Raw genomic sequence first — 16,123 nt, forward strand, 5'->3', positions numbered from 1 at the left:
TTTTGGAGGGATGATTCATTGTTTGAGGGGAAAGATACCTAAAATGATGAACACATCTTTCTTTCTTTTCTACACATTTTTCTCACCCCTATTAAAGTCATTGGATGGAGTTGCTTTTTTTACACAAGTATAGCATATTCTGTTACAACTTACAATTCCTATTATTCTTATGCTCTAGTGCTTTACTAGTGTAAATGTGCAATTATAGATGGATATACTATACTTAGTGTATAGACCAAATTAATTCGACTCAAACGTAAAGTACTATATCAATTAAACTAATTAATGCTAGTTGGAGTATTAGGGATACCTATCACCAGTATATTCCGCCCGTTAATGACAAATTTGTGATTCATTTAGGGTCTAATTAAGGTCATTTTCACCTCCAGGAATGCTTATTAAAAAGAGTATGGTACCTAAAAACCTAATCATTGCTAATGACATATTACATGTTATTGCTTTGCAATAGATAGTGTCCAACATATTAAGCTTGGATCTATTAAAATCAGTGAGTACTTCAAGAGATCTTCATAGATTGACTGTTATGATGTTATGTAGGACATCTATCATACCTTCCTCCTGTATAGTGTATAGAACAAAAAAATCAGTCTACATTCACAATCAAATTGCACAATGAAAGCGATTTTACTTTTTTAAAATGGGAAAAAAAAAATCAGGAGGTAAATATTTAGCCAGTCGATATAAGGCCTTAGCTTGTTCAGTAATATCGTTGAGGTAGTGGTTAACATTTTTTACCATGTTAGTTATTTATTAACTAAACGCCCGTTACAGTAAACGGACCAGATATAGTGAACACATTGTCCAAAAAATAAGTTGACAACAAAATTAAGAAAGGGAGAGAATGATGAGAAAACAAGGGGCCAGATCTCTACATTTATGATGGTCCCAGACCAAAAGTAGACTAGATACTTAGAATGATGATGCAACTAGCACCCATTTAGGACTTTTGCTTAACAAACTTGCATTGATTAGTAGATGTTTCAATAGGTATGACCTAAATATGAAATCCCCTTTGTTTTTAATTTCAATTGTCTCAATTTGATCGGCACACTTGTCACTGCAGAGTTTTAATTGGTGATATCTTTAATTTTATCAATAAGTTAAATATAAAAAGTTAATATCTGGAAACTATATGCTTTGAGTGTCAAAGTTATAACATTGATCAATTAAAGCAATGTATGTAAATATTGCATAGTGCCAAAGTCAAGATAAGACACTTAAATAAAAACGGAGGAAGTGTTTTTGGTTTTTTAATATTAATTAATTAAGATTAAGTATAACTATGGGTTCATTATAAAAAGAGAGACTAAAACTTAAGGTAGAAGCATATGCGTTGGAATAATACTAGTATAACTTAATTTGAAAGCGTAGTACCACCACCCTATTCTAATTAAACCCTTCTTTAGTTTAATACTGAGTGCTCTCTTGGTGAAATAAAGACTTGGTTAATGTATGAAATAGCTAAATGGGCAAAAAATTGCAAACAACGTAACTTGATGTAATTTGCGTGCAAGTAACCCTCTAGTGCATTCATGAGATAACTTGTCTATCTATAGTTCAATACTATTTTTATTTTTTGATATAAATATATATATGGGCGTAGTCAATAGTTCAATACTACATACGAAGTATATCATAGATTTCTCCCGGACAATTAATTAACCCCTGGTATTGTTCAACAACATTTTCCGCATGAGAAGGTTTTGCGTAGAACGGACTCATGTGAGTCCAGTTTATAACCTTCAAACACACCACCTTCATTTTCCTTATGCTAAACTTGCCACTTTAGTGATTAAATTTTTTTTGTATGATTGGACTCACGTGAGTCCGTTCTACACAATACTTTTCCTTTCTGCATTATCTAATTCGAAGTATACGAGCACAACAATAAACGATATTTCAAGTCCATATGAATAATATACAAATCTATATACAGAAGAAATCCTTTTTTCTTATACAAAGTATATTGTAACTAAAGCTCAAACTCTGGATTTTGATTTTCTCCTATTAAAAAGAAGGATTTTATACATAAGATCTTGATTTTCTCTTTATTGTTAAGAAAAATCTTCACGTGATATTGCGTATTCTATTTACTACGTAAATTGTTTGATTCTTTTTCTATTATTGTGTTGATTAGTCTGTTTGAAACATTATGGGAGTTGTATATTAGTCTGCATACAGCTTATTTATTAGTGTATACGCTTATATTATTTCCTTTTTGCCAACATTTCTTCATAAAGCATGCAATATAATGTTTGCAGGGCTAACCTTGATATACTACCTCCGTTTTATATTATTTGCAACGATTTGACATAAATTAGAGAGGAAAAATGTTTAATCATTGCAAAGAATATGAAACGGAGGTAGTATAATGATAAGGTGTGTGAGCTTGAATTAGTCTAGGCTCTTTCTGCTAGTCTTTGCTCCTGACCGCCTCCTCTGACGTCTATAGACTAGATTGAGAAGCCAGTCGATAAAATCACTGATCACATTTTGTCATCCCTTCCATCTTCTGGCTTGTATAAATGTATACCTGTCCAAACTCCAAACCAATATGTTTCACTTGCATATTACAAGTTCAGGCTTGCCAGCAAAATAAAAACAGATAAATGAGAGATCACTATGTGGGTGCAGTCGTCGTCTTTTGGATTCCATTTCACTCTTATTTATAGAATTTTTGGTGCTTTCTCTCTCTCCCTGCTTCCTTGCAGGGTTGCAGCCGCGGCAACTACTGTGCCATGACCAAGAGAAGTTAGCTATACTTGAGTTCAAGAACTAGTAGTCATGATCAATCAACTACTTGCAGTGTTTTCCATATGATCAAGTGAAGTCGTGATCATATGGAAAACACTAGTAGTCATATGATTGCTGTTGGGAGAGAAGATGTCAAGTGCAACAAGGAGACGAGTCATGTGATTGGCCTCAACCTCAGTAACAGCTGCCTTTATGCCACTTTCATTTGAACAATTTGGAGTTGCTTTACATCTATAGTAACAAAGCAAGAATCACTTCTTACTCATCCAAGTCCGTTACAAATTTACCAAGTTTTCTGGAAACCAATTATCTGGTGTTATTCCAAAACAGATATGCACAATCGCAAGATGATAAGTAACCAGTAACCAGTACTAGTATAAGACATTGATGAGCTGATGTGTGCATACTTAATATACGAGTTTATGGTGTGGATTTATGTTCATGTATTACTGATACTATGTAGAACGAGTAATAAACTAATACGAAGTAGTACAGTAGCTATAGACTCTCTCCCTTGCTCGTATTCAGTACTGTACCTTATGCCATCCCAGCCAGCAATAGATGACGGGAAGATATGGCATAGGAGACGATACTCCGTGTAAAATTTTAAATGGATGGAACCTGTGACTGAGCCAGAGGTATTAACTAGCAGTTTAACAAGGTAAATCCCACTTGGTAGAGCTCCCACCTCCCAAGTCCCAACCTAAAGGTCTGGGATTTGGTACTCACCTAACCTAAGTCCCTAACCTTATAGTTTTGGACTATATTGTGAAATTGTGAGTCCTTAAGACACTAGACACTTAAAAAAATTCACAAGGATTGTGCCTAATTGAACATAAAAGGTATGCTCCAGAATCTCCACGACTCGTTTTTGCTAAGTTCCTATCAAGTGCAGATTGCAACAAAACATAACATGTAAAATACAACTAGCACTCTAGTAGATACGAAATAAAAATAATTTAAAAGCATCCCTTCAATAGGAATGCAGATATTTAGGCATTAGCTACAAACAGATAAATAACTGCAACAATGATTTGATGCAAGAACCAACAAGGCAACAATTGCAATAACAGAAAGCAAAAGTGCAATCTGATTGTCTGAAACCTCGCTTCCAAAGATTTGCTATCATGACTTGCAACAAAATCATGAAGGAGTTTATATACAACAATTAATTCAGGATCTGAAATTCTATGATTCATAGAAATTAGAAACAGGTCCAAAAACCAACAGCTTAATGAATTTGCATCATCAAAAGATATACCTGCCAACATAAAGTAGAGTAATTCACAAGGGTCTTCACTGTATCAAAATTGTGGTGGTATGTGCAGACGTAGATAGCTCAATGGGAATGGAGGTTTACTTGATCAATAGAAAAATATCCAAACAAAATTCAGAGAGGCAGCCATATTCCTGATGTCCTGAAAAATAATGTATTTGCACCCATATCCCATGATAAGGTGCTTTCTCATGCTTGTATGATCTATATTCGAGAAGCAGTGTCATGTCTGAGAGTGTTAGTTGCCATTCTTGCTACCACATATTCTGTTTCATCATCATCACTATCAATATTCTTGGGGGTGCTTCTATTCTGGAAAGCTCTACGTCGAAGCACAAAAACATTGAAGTAGTAGTTCACCTGGTCAACCCAGCTCTTTTTGGGTAAAACCTCAAGCATTTGTTTCCAAAAACACTTTTGATGCGAAAGAGGATTCTCCTTCACCACATATTTAAATTTCTTCTCCTCCTCGGCAGTCCAGGATACGCTACACTCTTCACCCATCTTATCAAATTTCCAAGTATAGAATGCTGAACCTAATTCAAACTTCATTTCCATTCTTCTCTTTGCAACATGAAACTTCACACACTCAACAGTTCCAGGAAACAGACAGCCACAATTATCTGACCTTCCTTTCCCAACAGGATATGTTTCAATCAAGTCATTGTTACTTCTATTTTCCAACGGCCAATCTCGAGTACCTAACCATTTGGAGTCACACTCACCAACCACTCCTGTCCATTCAGGTACTTGTACCTGAAACTCTTCTCCAAGAGGAATTCTCTGCTGAGGACGACTTGTGTAGATTGAAGCAGTAGGTTTCATGTCCAGACGAGCCTCCAACCGTTGCCTTGGACGTCCTTGATTTGTAGATGATGGCGCAATGGGAGGTGAGTTTGGTACAAGGAGTCTAGGACTGAATCTTGGTCCCTCATTATCATCGAACATGGATGGATGCATTTTCTGCCTTTTCTGCAGAGCAGAAATAACAGTACATGAAGGATAGAAGTCCAAGCAAGAAAAAAAAATAATAAAATTTTTTTAAAAAAAAAAACAAAAAACAGAACCAAGAGTATCTCAGTAAAGAGCTGTGTGAAACAAAAAAAGAGATTCATTGAAATTGGCCAACAATCAATTAAGGAAGCAATGGGTGACAACACTCAGTATCTGATTCAATTTGAAATATAGTTCAACAACCAACACCAAGAGATAGAAGAAAGCAATTTAGCAAGGTGACAGCTAAATGATGGACATAAGAAAGTGAGACACCCATGAGTAGACACATGCATAGCCAAGACCACCCCAAAAGAAAACCTCATGAGCCAGACTAGAATTCATTAAAAATAATCCTGCTTAACAACCAAAAGGATCAATGAGAGATCACTCTCAGCTGTAAAACATTAAAAACAATATTTATTCTTCAAGCTGTTTTATCTGTTAGTTCTACTAGCAAACTAGATTGCAGTTCTTAAGTCTTAAATCATAAGACTTATACGACTTCCTGCAAAGTCAGGTGTAAGGCATACACATTGAAAAATAATGGCATTTAATAAGGCATGGAATTCTATTAGAGCACAAGAGGGGAATCTATAAAGAAAGTTAAGATATACAAATCAATGAAAGTATTACAGATTATTAAGAGTTTTTATATGGATATGACAGCTTCTATATGGTGCAAGTTATAATTATTATTTGTACAGAGAGCAGGAATGAGGGGATCCAGCCTAAATTTATAGAGTAACTTAGGCAAGCTTCAGTCAATATCAGTTCCTATCCACGAAAAGTCATCATCAACATCAACATTACCCAACAACTTCCCAAGAGGCTCCCACCTTGGGGATTGTAGGATTTGGAGATATGCAATATTACTGACATGAGTCATGATCACAGAGAAATTGTTGCCAATTTACTCTTAATCCAAAATACAAGGGCCTGCCATAAATAAGAACTGCAGACAATTTAAGTTTATTTAACAGGTAATTTTATTTAGTTCGTATCCATAAAAAGATTATACTTAATATTTGCCATAGCCAGGATCATCACGGCTGACACATGCATCTAAGACTTTTCTTACATCACAAAAATGCCGGATACAACAAAGCAATTAATACATGTTCAACTATTTCTTTCTAGGCTAATACAACCCAAGAAAAGCTTCCATTTGTCATTTGATAACAAAATCCACAAAGATATCAAGCTTTTTGCTTTTTCCAATTATACCTTAATACTTAATAGATAGTCCTATGCTATATGTAACACCACATAATTTATACTACATAAGATACTATGCATATACCATATAAAAACTTTAGGTCCTGTGATCAACACGAGACTCGGATAGCTATACATAGCTTAAGAAGGAAACGTACATTGCATAAGTAAACCAAAAATTCTCAAAGATATGTGGTTTACAAACACTGCCCCTCCTAAAACTCTTAACAAACTTCAGATACTGAACATAGCACTTGAAGTCATAAATAGGGCAACCACTACCAGCATTATCAATTCAGATTGTTATCCAAATTAAACATGCTCCATCATACATGACCTCATGCACATACGCGAAAATAATTGCCAAAAGCATACGAGACAGGTAGTTCCATGTTTAGCAATATTGTTATTAGATTCAAATAGGTTTACAATAGATTATCAAATATCAAGAAAATGAAATAGCTGAGTACCTGAAAAGCAGATTGCTCAGCGCTCCTTCGAAGGAAAAGAGCTTCACGAGCCAACAAAACTTGCTTCCAACAGTTATCATTTCCATACGATGCCCACTTAGAGCTCTCAGGAATAGTGCCAATCTCGGGATCAGTAGGATGCTTGGCTACTTTAGCTATCCAACAGAGCATATCTGACATAGAATCCCTCTTCCTCTTCAGACTCGAAACCTCCTTCAATACACTCGAATCCATAACCAACTCCTCATCATCAGTTGAACCTTTCTTAGAATCGCATGAATTTTCAGAACTCTTAACCACATTATCAACCACAACAGTGTCAACTGAAGACCTACCATCATCCGATCCATCCGAAGAAAAAACACCAGCATAACTCATCTCACTCTTCGTTTCCTTAAAGTTCTCCTTGTCATTGTTCTCTCCCGTGAAACCAACACCGTCATAAAATCCCATCTCAACATCCTGCTTAAAGTTGCTAGTATCCTCTTTCTCTTGTGTTGAATCACCATCATCTCCAAAACTCCTAACAAACTTATTCCAATTCAATTTATCATTCTCATTCTCATTCTCATTCTCCTCATCTTCTGTCAAATCAATGTAAGTAACCTCACTTTTCTCTTTCAAGCTATAAGTATCATCACTCTTCCTCATCTCATCCATGATATTAGACACAAAACTACTATACTCCGACCCTAGCGCCATCATAACCCCTTTCGACCACACACCACTACGAAAACGTTCGTTCTTCGAGCTCTCGACACTCGATAAGTTGACTAACCAGCTCTCTATAGAATCCAAATACTTCAAGTAAATCAACTTCAAAGCAGACCCAATTCCAGGACCCAAACCATAGAGTAAACCCACCTCATCCCACAACCTTTTCTTCGAAATCGCCTCAAATCCACCCTTCAATTTCACAACAAAGTACAATTTAAGCAAATCTACAGCATGCCCATCTCCAAGCATCGGAGGTAAAGGCCGAAAACATTGAGTAGAACAACTCTCTTCTAAAAAAACCGAAATCAAATCAACAAATGAACTTCTGAGCTCATTTTCGTCGCTTTTCAAACCCTTATTACACGATTCAAGCGTCTGAACAGACTTGCAACCTCCTAATTTTGACCACCCTGCCATGGACTTTCCAATTCAAACCCTAAACCAGTAAATGACATTATATTTAAACAAATCCAAACCCAAAAACCCACCAACAAATCAACTGAAAAAACATAAATAAACAAGCAAAAAATCACATAAATTCAAGCAATGTAAATGGTGTTTCCACATTATAACTAGGGTTTTAACCCAATCTAAATTCTGGGTATCTACAAAAATTGTTGCTTAACCTCGAAATTGAAGAAGAAAATATGAAAAAAAAAATGGGGGGAAGAAAAAGGAGGGAGAAAGCGGGTGATTTGAAAATTTTGATGAAACAATAGAAACCCAGTTTTCCCCACCCCACCCCACCACAGTAGAAGTCCTCGAAAAAATTGAATAGTGTGATGTGGGTTGGGTTAGAGAGAGAAACAGTTAGAGAGAGAAAGACGTACCAGAGAAATATTAGGGGAAATTTTGGAATTTCAAGTGAAACTTCCTTGACCTTTCTTCTTTCTTCTTTGGCCCTTTTTGCCCTCTTTGGTGATTTTTAAATTTCTTTTTTGAAGGCCCTTAATTTGGGTGAATTGGAATTTGAAGAGAGAGAGAGAGAGGGAAAATTGAAAAAATTTAATATGGTTTGTGTATTGAAAGTTTGGGGGTAGAAGAATTAAGGGTTTTATAGGAGAGAAAGAGGGGAATTATTTGGGTTTTTAAGGGAGGAGAAAGTGGTGGAGGTAGGGTGAGAGTGGGGGTTGAGGGGAGAGAAGAAAAAAAAATTGTGGGTTGCAAAAATTTTGGTGATTTTTTTGTGGGGTTTGATGTTTGATTTGTAGAGATAAAGTATTGGGACCAGAGTAGTAACTATGGTTAAAGTTAACTATGGTATCTGGTTGATTTAAGGTAGGGTGTGAGTTGGGGTGTAAAGCAAGGTTTGTTTTTTATCAGATCTACTTTTCGATTTGTTAGGTTGGGTTCAAATCAGGGTTAGTTTTGTTATGAGATCTGCTTTTGAATCGAATGAGATTTAAATCTATGTGATGGTCAAGGTTTGGAATTGATATTTATGCTACTTTTGGTAATTTACCATGGTTGATTTCACTATGTTTTTGAATGGTAGATCGTTAGGTGGATTCAGATCTGACATGATTTTTTTAATGCGATTTACACATTTGCATATAAATCAATTGGGTTTTTAGATTCGTGATATGTTAATTTATTTTAAAGAAAGATTCATGATATGCATAAATCTTATAATAATATTTTATATGGGGTACACTATCAATTATGTGTATAAATTTTTAAAAATTTTCCCAATTTACCGTACATGCGAGGAATTAATAAAGAAAAATAATAGCAACAATTCGGCAATTATATAGCGACAAAATCAATACAGAAGAAATCACACAATCAAATATTGTCTCTTTTTTTAAGTTGCGGCGATTTCATAATTTCACCATTCACATATTTTATTTTGCCTCTTTAGGGCCTGTTCATATTTACTGAACTGAGCTGAACTGAACTGAACTGAACTGATTGGAGCTGAACTGAACTGATTGAAACTGAACTGAACTGAACTGATTGGAGCTGAACTGAACTGATTGAAACTGAACTGAACTGAACTGAATTGAGCTGAAATGAATATTTTATGTGAGAGGGAAATTAAGAGCTGAACTGAACTGAACTGAACTGATTGGAACTGAACTGAACTGATTGGAGCTGAACTGAACTGAACTGAACTGAAATTAAGTAAATATGAACAGGCCCTTAATCATCAATTCTTAAAGAAAAAATGTCATTAAGGTCTCATTAGATATAAACAAAAACAATGGAATTTTTTTTTTGCCACCACTAAACAATAGAATTGCATATCTTGAGCATCTTGGGAAAGTAAAAAAGAATTGTAAACAATTGAATAAGAATATTGTATAATTTCTTAAATTTCAATTCAAAATATATTTTATTGATTGATTTAGGGATTTTTTTCCCTGTATTACATTTTGTATGATTTAGTTTGGAATAAAAAATAATTTCACCAATATACAATTTTTTTATTTTTCATTTTATTTATTTATTTTTTTATTTTTTTTTTTGCTATGCATCAATTATGCCCTTAATTAGATCCCATTCACCTAACCTTTTTTTTTTTTGATGAACTTAAATTATTTTTGCTGAACTTAAATTATTTTTACTAGATTGAAATTAATTTTGCTGAAATGAAATTATTTTTACTGATTCTCTATCATATTTCTTCTTTAGAGTTACTGATTTTTTACTAAACTGAAATTATCTGTACTGAACTAAACTTATTTTTACGAAATATTATTTTGTTTTCTTTTGTTACATTATTCCCTTTTTTTTTTAACCTGCAGTACTTCTCAATTCAACATTTTTTCAATTGTTTGTATCTATTATTATAAATCAGTAAATGTTGCATAAAATTGTTAATATGAAAATGTAATTCAAATAGAATATAAAAATATGAAAAAGTATAAGTATAGATACAATGTATATGAAGATTTTTTATATTTAGTTTTAAATAAGAATGTGTTGAATTGGAAGGATAGAATTTGTGGTTTGAAGTGTGAAAATGGACAATTTTTATCTTTATATAAGATAAGATTGACAATTATATCTTTTCCCTAAATACCTATAAGATAGGTTTTTGTATTATCAACTTTTTAAGCTAACAAAATATGTATAAGGGCAATTTGATCGTTCAACCCTCACGGTTTTTTTGGTTCGGCATTTGCGAGTCAGGTACTTTGATATTGAGGGAGGAAGGATAAGGGAAATTTGATATGGAGTACATTAGATGGTTAGATCAATCCAAACTAGATTAGAGTATAGGTAATAGACCATAATTTTCTTATTTATACTTGTTTATCACTAAATGTCTTGAATTTCATAATTGGACAAAATTATGAAAATTTCATATTTGGATATCTCATTAGAAGGTTTTTTTTTTTTTTTTCCTTCAAGGATTAGTCTACAAATAAGGTCTAAATTTAACCAAGTCAATAAATTAGATTAGGCATAAAAGAATTTGGCTATGTTTAGCTCGCTTGATTTGATCTAATTTGATTTCTAGATTTGACGAAACTCTGAACTTTTTTTATACAATAATCCTCAAGATAAAAAGTATCAATTGAGATGTCATTGAATTTGTATTAATGTGTGCCGTGCAAATATATAGTACATTTTTAAAATCATGGAATCATCTACAATGGTACTCCGTATAAAATAGGTCTTTGCTTACAATTACTAAATAGTTCGTTCTAGCTAGTAGCTTACCATTGTGAAGCTACAAAGGTTGTAGCTTTGATTTGGTGAAATTATGTACATAGCTCTACAAAGCAATGTAGTTCTGACTGCACCCAAAGCATGTGTTGTTCAATTTGAACAAGCTGTTAGACGTGAAGATAGATAACTTAGGTATGAGTGTTTGGTAAAGTAGCAGTTGACTAGCTGTTATATATAAAAATCAATTTTTTTTTTTTTAAACTATAGATTAAATTTTAAATAGCTACCTCAACCGATACCTCTAATTGCAAAAGCTAAAAATATAGCTTTTGATCAAAACTACCTCCATCACTAAAAGTTGTCCCAACCACTACACTGCCAAACACTCGTATTTGTTGTCAAGTAGTGATTTGACCTACCTAAAAGCTACCCAAAAACTAGCGCCGAACACGTCCATGGTCTTAAATAGATGAATTGAACATCATAAGCTTGACTTTCATGTTTAAATACACACGACATGTTTGATGAATTACTCTTTTTCTGGACTAATTCTATCTGCTTAGAATTTTAGTGCGAATATAGCCATCACACAAGTAGTTACCTTTTTTCTTGGCTATTATTACACCCCAATTGTAATTTTTGTTGACTTTGACCATCCTTAGAGAGATTGGTCCACAATTTGACTTAATAGAATAGTGTGACTTGAAACTTATGAACAAACAATACGCTTCTTAGGTGCACACATATGCACCTAGAAATAGGTATAACAACAGCACAATATGAACATTAGCTTTTCAGAAAGTGAATATAGACATAAAAATATGAATATTAGCTTTTCAGAAAGTGAACATAGGCATAAAAATGTGTAATTTTCGATTTCTTATGTGGTGACTTTGTGATTAACTTCGATTGATTAGGTTATAGTCGTTATACTACCTCCGTCAACATTTAGCTGCAACTTTGGGGTATTATTTGAGAGATATAAAATATTCTAAAATTGCAACTAAATGTTAATGGAGGTAGTATATGATTTTCTTAATTCTAATGAATTGAATTTATCTGGATTTCTGCATTTTTTTTATTAGTGAACATAATCATGCAAAATATGAACATATGCATAGGTTCCCTTAAATGTGAACATTAACTTTTCAGAAAGTGAACATAGGCATGAAAAATATGAACTTATGCATTTCAGAAAGTGAACATAACATTTCAAAATATGAACGTAAGCATTAGTTTTCTTAAAGTGAATATAAGCATTTAAAAGGTGAACATATACGTAAAAAAATATGAACATAAACATTTAAGAAAGACAACATATGCATAAACATATTTAATTAATATTTCATGAACAACACTACATATTTACATTATGAATATTTGAAATTATATATGAACATATAAAATATTATTATGAATATAATGCATTTAATTATGAACATAAAAATTTGAAGTAATAAAAAATAAAATGATTATGAAACATATGCATTATAATTATTAAATGTTCATTTTTTTTACGTGTTAATTTTTTATTATTAAATGTTCATATTTTTTTACTAAATGTTCATTTTGTAGAGCGTAGTGTTGATTTTTTTTAGGTTGTTGCACCTATCTAAGGTGCACCTTAGACTAATTGCAAACAATACGCTCAACGATATAAGCCCATTGGCTTAATTGTGAAAATGAAACCTACCCAATATGTATGAAAGAAATAGCCCAATATTGAGGCCCAAAATTTTTATTTTCTATAAGCTTTCTTTAGCGCTTTTAGAATGTAAAAAAAAAAAAAAAAATAGAATGTTCTGAATCTGATCGATCATTTCCAATTGTATGAACATGAGGTAATTTAGAATTTATCACTTATTTAATGGAAGACATTGGTATCTTTAATATGTGTTCATCTATTCGTTTCTTTAAGTTAATTCATTTCTTGTTAAACTTCTTCAAGTAATGTGATCTAAATCATTTGTTGTTGATACGTAAGCGAAGTTATCAAAGTATAATCAGTAACAGTGGGTTCAACCTTTTAATGTCCTAGCACAATATAAGGTATTTGACTTGTTTTTTTTTTTTGGTGCAAATGAGAGGCTAGGCCCCGGAAATTAGAAACTACGAATAAAAACTAAGGGGGAACAAAACGAGGAAAAGCTACTCCTACTACATCATTATGCATAATACGCCCTAAAACTAAGGGGGGGACTTGAATCAACTGAAATTTGTTGTTCTGGGAAACTCCTTGGTTGGCTAGCCAATCCGCAGCTTGGTTTGCTTCTCTGTAAATATGCATCACGCTAACTTCCCATTCTTGCCTCTTGATTAACTTCTTGCAGTGAAGGATATCATGTGTACACTCCCCATTATATTCATCATCATTAGTCAAAATTTGCACCACCGATTTGTTATCTAGCTGTAGTTGCAACTTCCTAGCACCCAACTTTTTAGCTAACTCTAGTCCATATTCTGCAGCAAGTACCTCTGCTTTGAAAGCATTACAATTGCCTAGCTTTAGAGAGTAGGCATATATTAGCTTCCCTGTTGAGTCCCTTATAATACCCCCACCTCCAGCAGGTCCAGGGGACCCTTTTGCTGCACCATCTGAATTCAAAGCCAGCCATCCACATGGAGGTGCAGCCCATTTGATAAAGGCCTCCCTACGAGGTTGCACTTGAGAGTTATCCGTAGCACTATCACCCAACACCCTCCAAACTTCTTCAAATCTTTCAAGTAAAAACTGTTTGACATCTACTGGAATTTCATGCGCTTTTCCAAAGGCAACAGCACATCTCCATCTCCATATCCACCATACCACAATAGCAAAGTAAGTAGGCCATATTTCGGGGGATAAATTATTATGAACTTGTACCTTAATATTGCGGATGAGCCATTGCTGCAGGGTACCAGTACGAAAGTCAGGGGCATTAGAAGGACCCCCAACCTGACGCCATACCTCCCTAGCTGCCTTGCAGTCACGCAGAGAGTGTAGTGTGCTTTCTTCAATATTCACACACAATTTACAGCAAGGGTCTTCTGTAAGGGAGCGTTTGAATCTATTAGCATTAGTCATTACCTTGTCATGTAACACAAGCCAGAGAAAAACTCTAACTCTCTGTTGAACTCTAAGTCGCCACACTAATTCCCATGAACCATCATCATGCTCATCTTCTTCATCCCGAATAATTTGCATAGCTGACTTTATTGAGAATTTCCCTTTTTCACCATTTTTCCAGTATAAAAGATCCCCTTTTTTCTGGATTTTCTATCAAAGAATGAGACTCAATTTCACGCAAGGTATCTTGGGGCAAAATATCTGCAAACGCTGCCCATTTCCACCCTAAATTCGTATCCCACATCTCAGCTACTGTGGCACCTTCTGAATCCAAAGGTATGCTGCCAACAACTAACTCCCTAAGAGGCTTCGAACAGACCCATCTATGATCCCAAAAGAGGGTTTTGGTTCCATCACTAACAGCCACACGAGCACCTTGCAAAATAATGTTTGCACTTTCTATAATGCCTTTCCAAACATTGGACATGTTTGATTTTGGTTCGAACATGTCTATGTCACATCTCCCCTTACAATACTTACTCCTAAGCACACAGGCCCAAAGAGCAGGTATTTGACTTGTTGGTAAAGCATAAAATTTATCCCAATAGCTATAAAACCATAATTTTCGCCAAAGGCTAGCAGAATTAGCTTTCTATGTATTTGCAGTATATTATTTTAATTTAAAGACAAGACATGTTACCATCTCACGCGGTGTAAACTCAATAAAACTAGAGGAGTACTATAATTGTATTTTTAGAGAGCCTTAATTAGCTAGTTTAGCTTATATTTTCATTCACATTTATTGAAGCATCTTTTCTATTTGTTATTTATGTCTTTATGATTACTTTATGTTATGAACTACAAAGGCTACAATGCATAACTTTGTATATCTACTTTTTCAGTATTTTAAAGTTAACACATTTTTTTCCTTACACATGTTACGGAGAATATATTTTTTCAATTATTAATATCTTTAATTGTTACGGGAATATAAATGCTGTTAAAAATCAACATTTTGAAAATAGTTGGGTACATTGAGTCAAATTTATCTTTTTAGCTAAACCTTTTTTTTTTTTTTTTTTTTTTTGTTTGTTCCACTCGTTTCACCCTTGGGCTAATTCAGATTCGGGGATTACTTCTAAGTGGTTAGATTCCAATCCCCTCCCAATTATTATTGTGGGGGATCGAACACAGGTCCTTTCTACCAAATATAGTTCCAGTCACCACACATTAACATCCCATTAATAACTTTTACTTTTAACTAGCCCACTATGGTACCAAAGTATCAAGTCTATCATAGAAATGTAACAACAAACCCATAAAATTTCAGACCATTGCATTTGTATTAAAGTATTTGCAAAACTCCAAAGCCCAAATTTTTTCCTAACCCATGACCCAACCTTTATCTTCCAGTTAGCTCAATTTAATGTAATTATCAAACCCAACAAAAATTGGCAAATGAACCCAATGAACAATTCATACCTGGTAGCAGTCACTAAATAAATTTCAACAATAAGGGCTTGTTCTCATTGACTGAACTCAGCCGAATCGAACTGAATATTTTATAAAAGAAGGAAATTAGGAGCTGAACTGAACTGAGCTGAACTGAACTAAACTGAACTGAATTTCAACGTATGAGAACAGACTCCAACTCGTGTATGCTGAGATAATGCTTTAAAGTATTCTAAACATTTCTTACAATTACTTCCTTACTCTCAAATTATCCTTCTTATTTTTAACTGTTTTTTTTTATTTTGATTAAAAGTATTTTGTTTACCACTAAAAGCTACGAGTATCTAAAAAAATTAAAGTATTATACTCGCATACTCCATAATTTATGAAGAAATAAGGACAAAGGGCATGTTCACATTTACTGAACTGATTAGATTTGAACTGAATTGATTATTGGAGCTGAACTGAAATGAACTGGGGTGAAATGAATATTTTATAAGATAAGGAAATTAGGAGCTGAACTGAACTGAACTGATTGGAGCTAAACCGAAATTAAGC

At 33.8% G+C, this 16,123-nt stretch overlaps 1 protein-coding gene across 2 annotated transcripts; it reads right to left on the reverse strand.

The window, feature by feature from the left end:
* Window positions 1-3,839: 3,839 nt before the first annotated feature.
* LOC145614790 (AT-rich interactive domain-containing protein 1-like) lies at window positions 3,840-8,449 on the reverse strand. Of its 2 annotated transcripts, none has more exons than XM_081669854.1 (3): window positions 8,280-8,449; window positions 6,733-7,885; window positions 3,840-5,023 (listed from the first exon to the last, which is right to left on the reverse strand). In XM_081669854.1, exons 2-3 carry the CDS (start codon window positions 7,864-7,866, stop codon window positions 4,256-4,258), a joined length of 1,902 nt encoding a protein of 633 aa, XP_081525980.1. In that variant the 5' UTR covers window positions 7,867-7,885; window positions 8,280-8,449; the 3' UTR covers window positions 3,840-4,255. The 2 variants fall into 2 exon arrangements, with proteins under 2 accessions (XP_081525980.1, XP_081525981.1); XM_081669855.1 differs by having other exon boundaries at window positions 3,841-5,023; window positions 6,733-7,859.
* Between the last annotated feature and the right edge of the window lie 7,674 nt (window positions 8,450-16,123).

The sequence above is a fragment of the Chenopodium album genome, chromosome 25, assembly GCF_948465745.1.
Source record: "Chenopodium album chromosome 25, dcCheAlbu1.1, whole genome shotgun sequence".
NCBI classification, from domain to species: Eukaryota; Viridiplantae; Streptophyta; class Magnoliopsida; order Caryophyllales; family Amaranthaceae; genus Chenopodium; species Chenopodium album.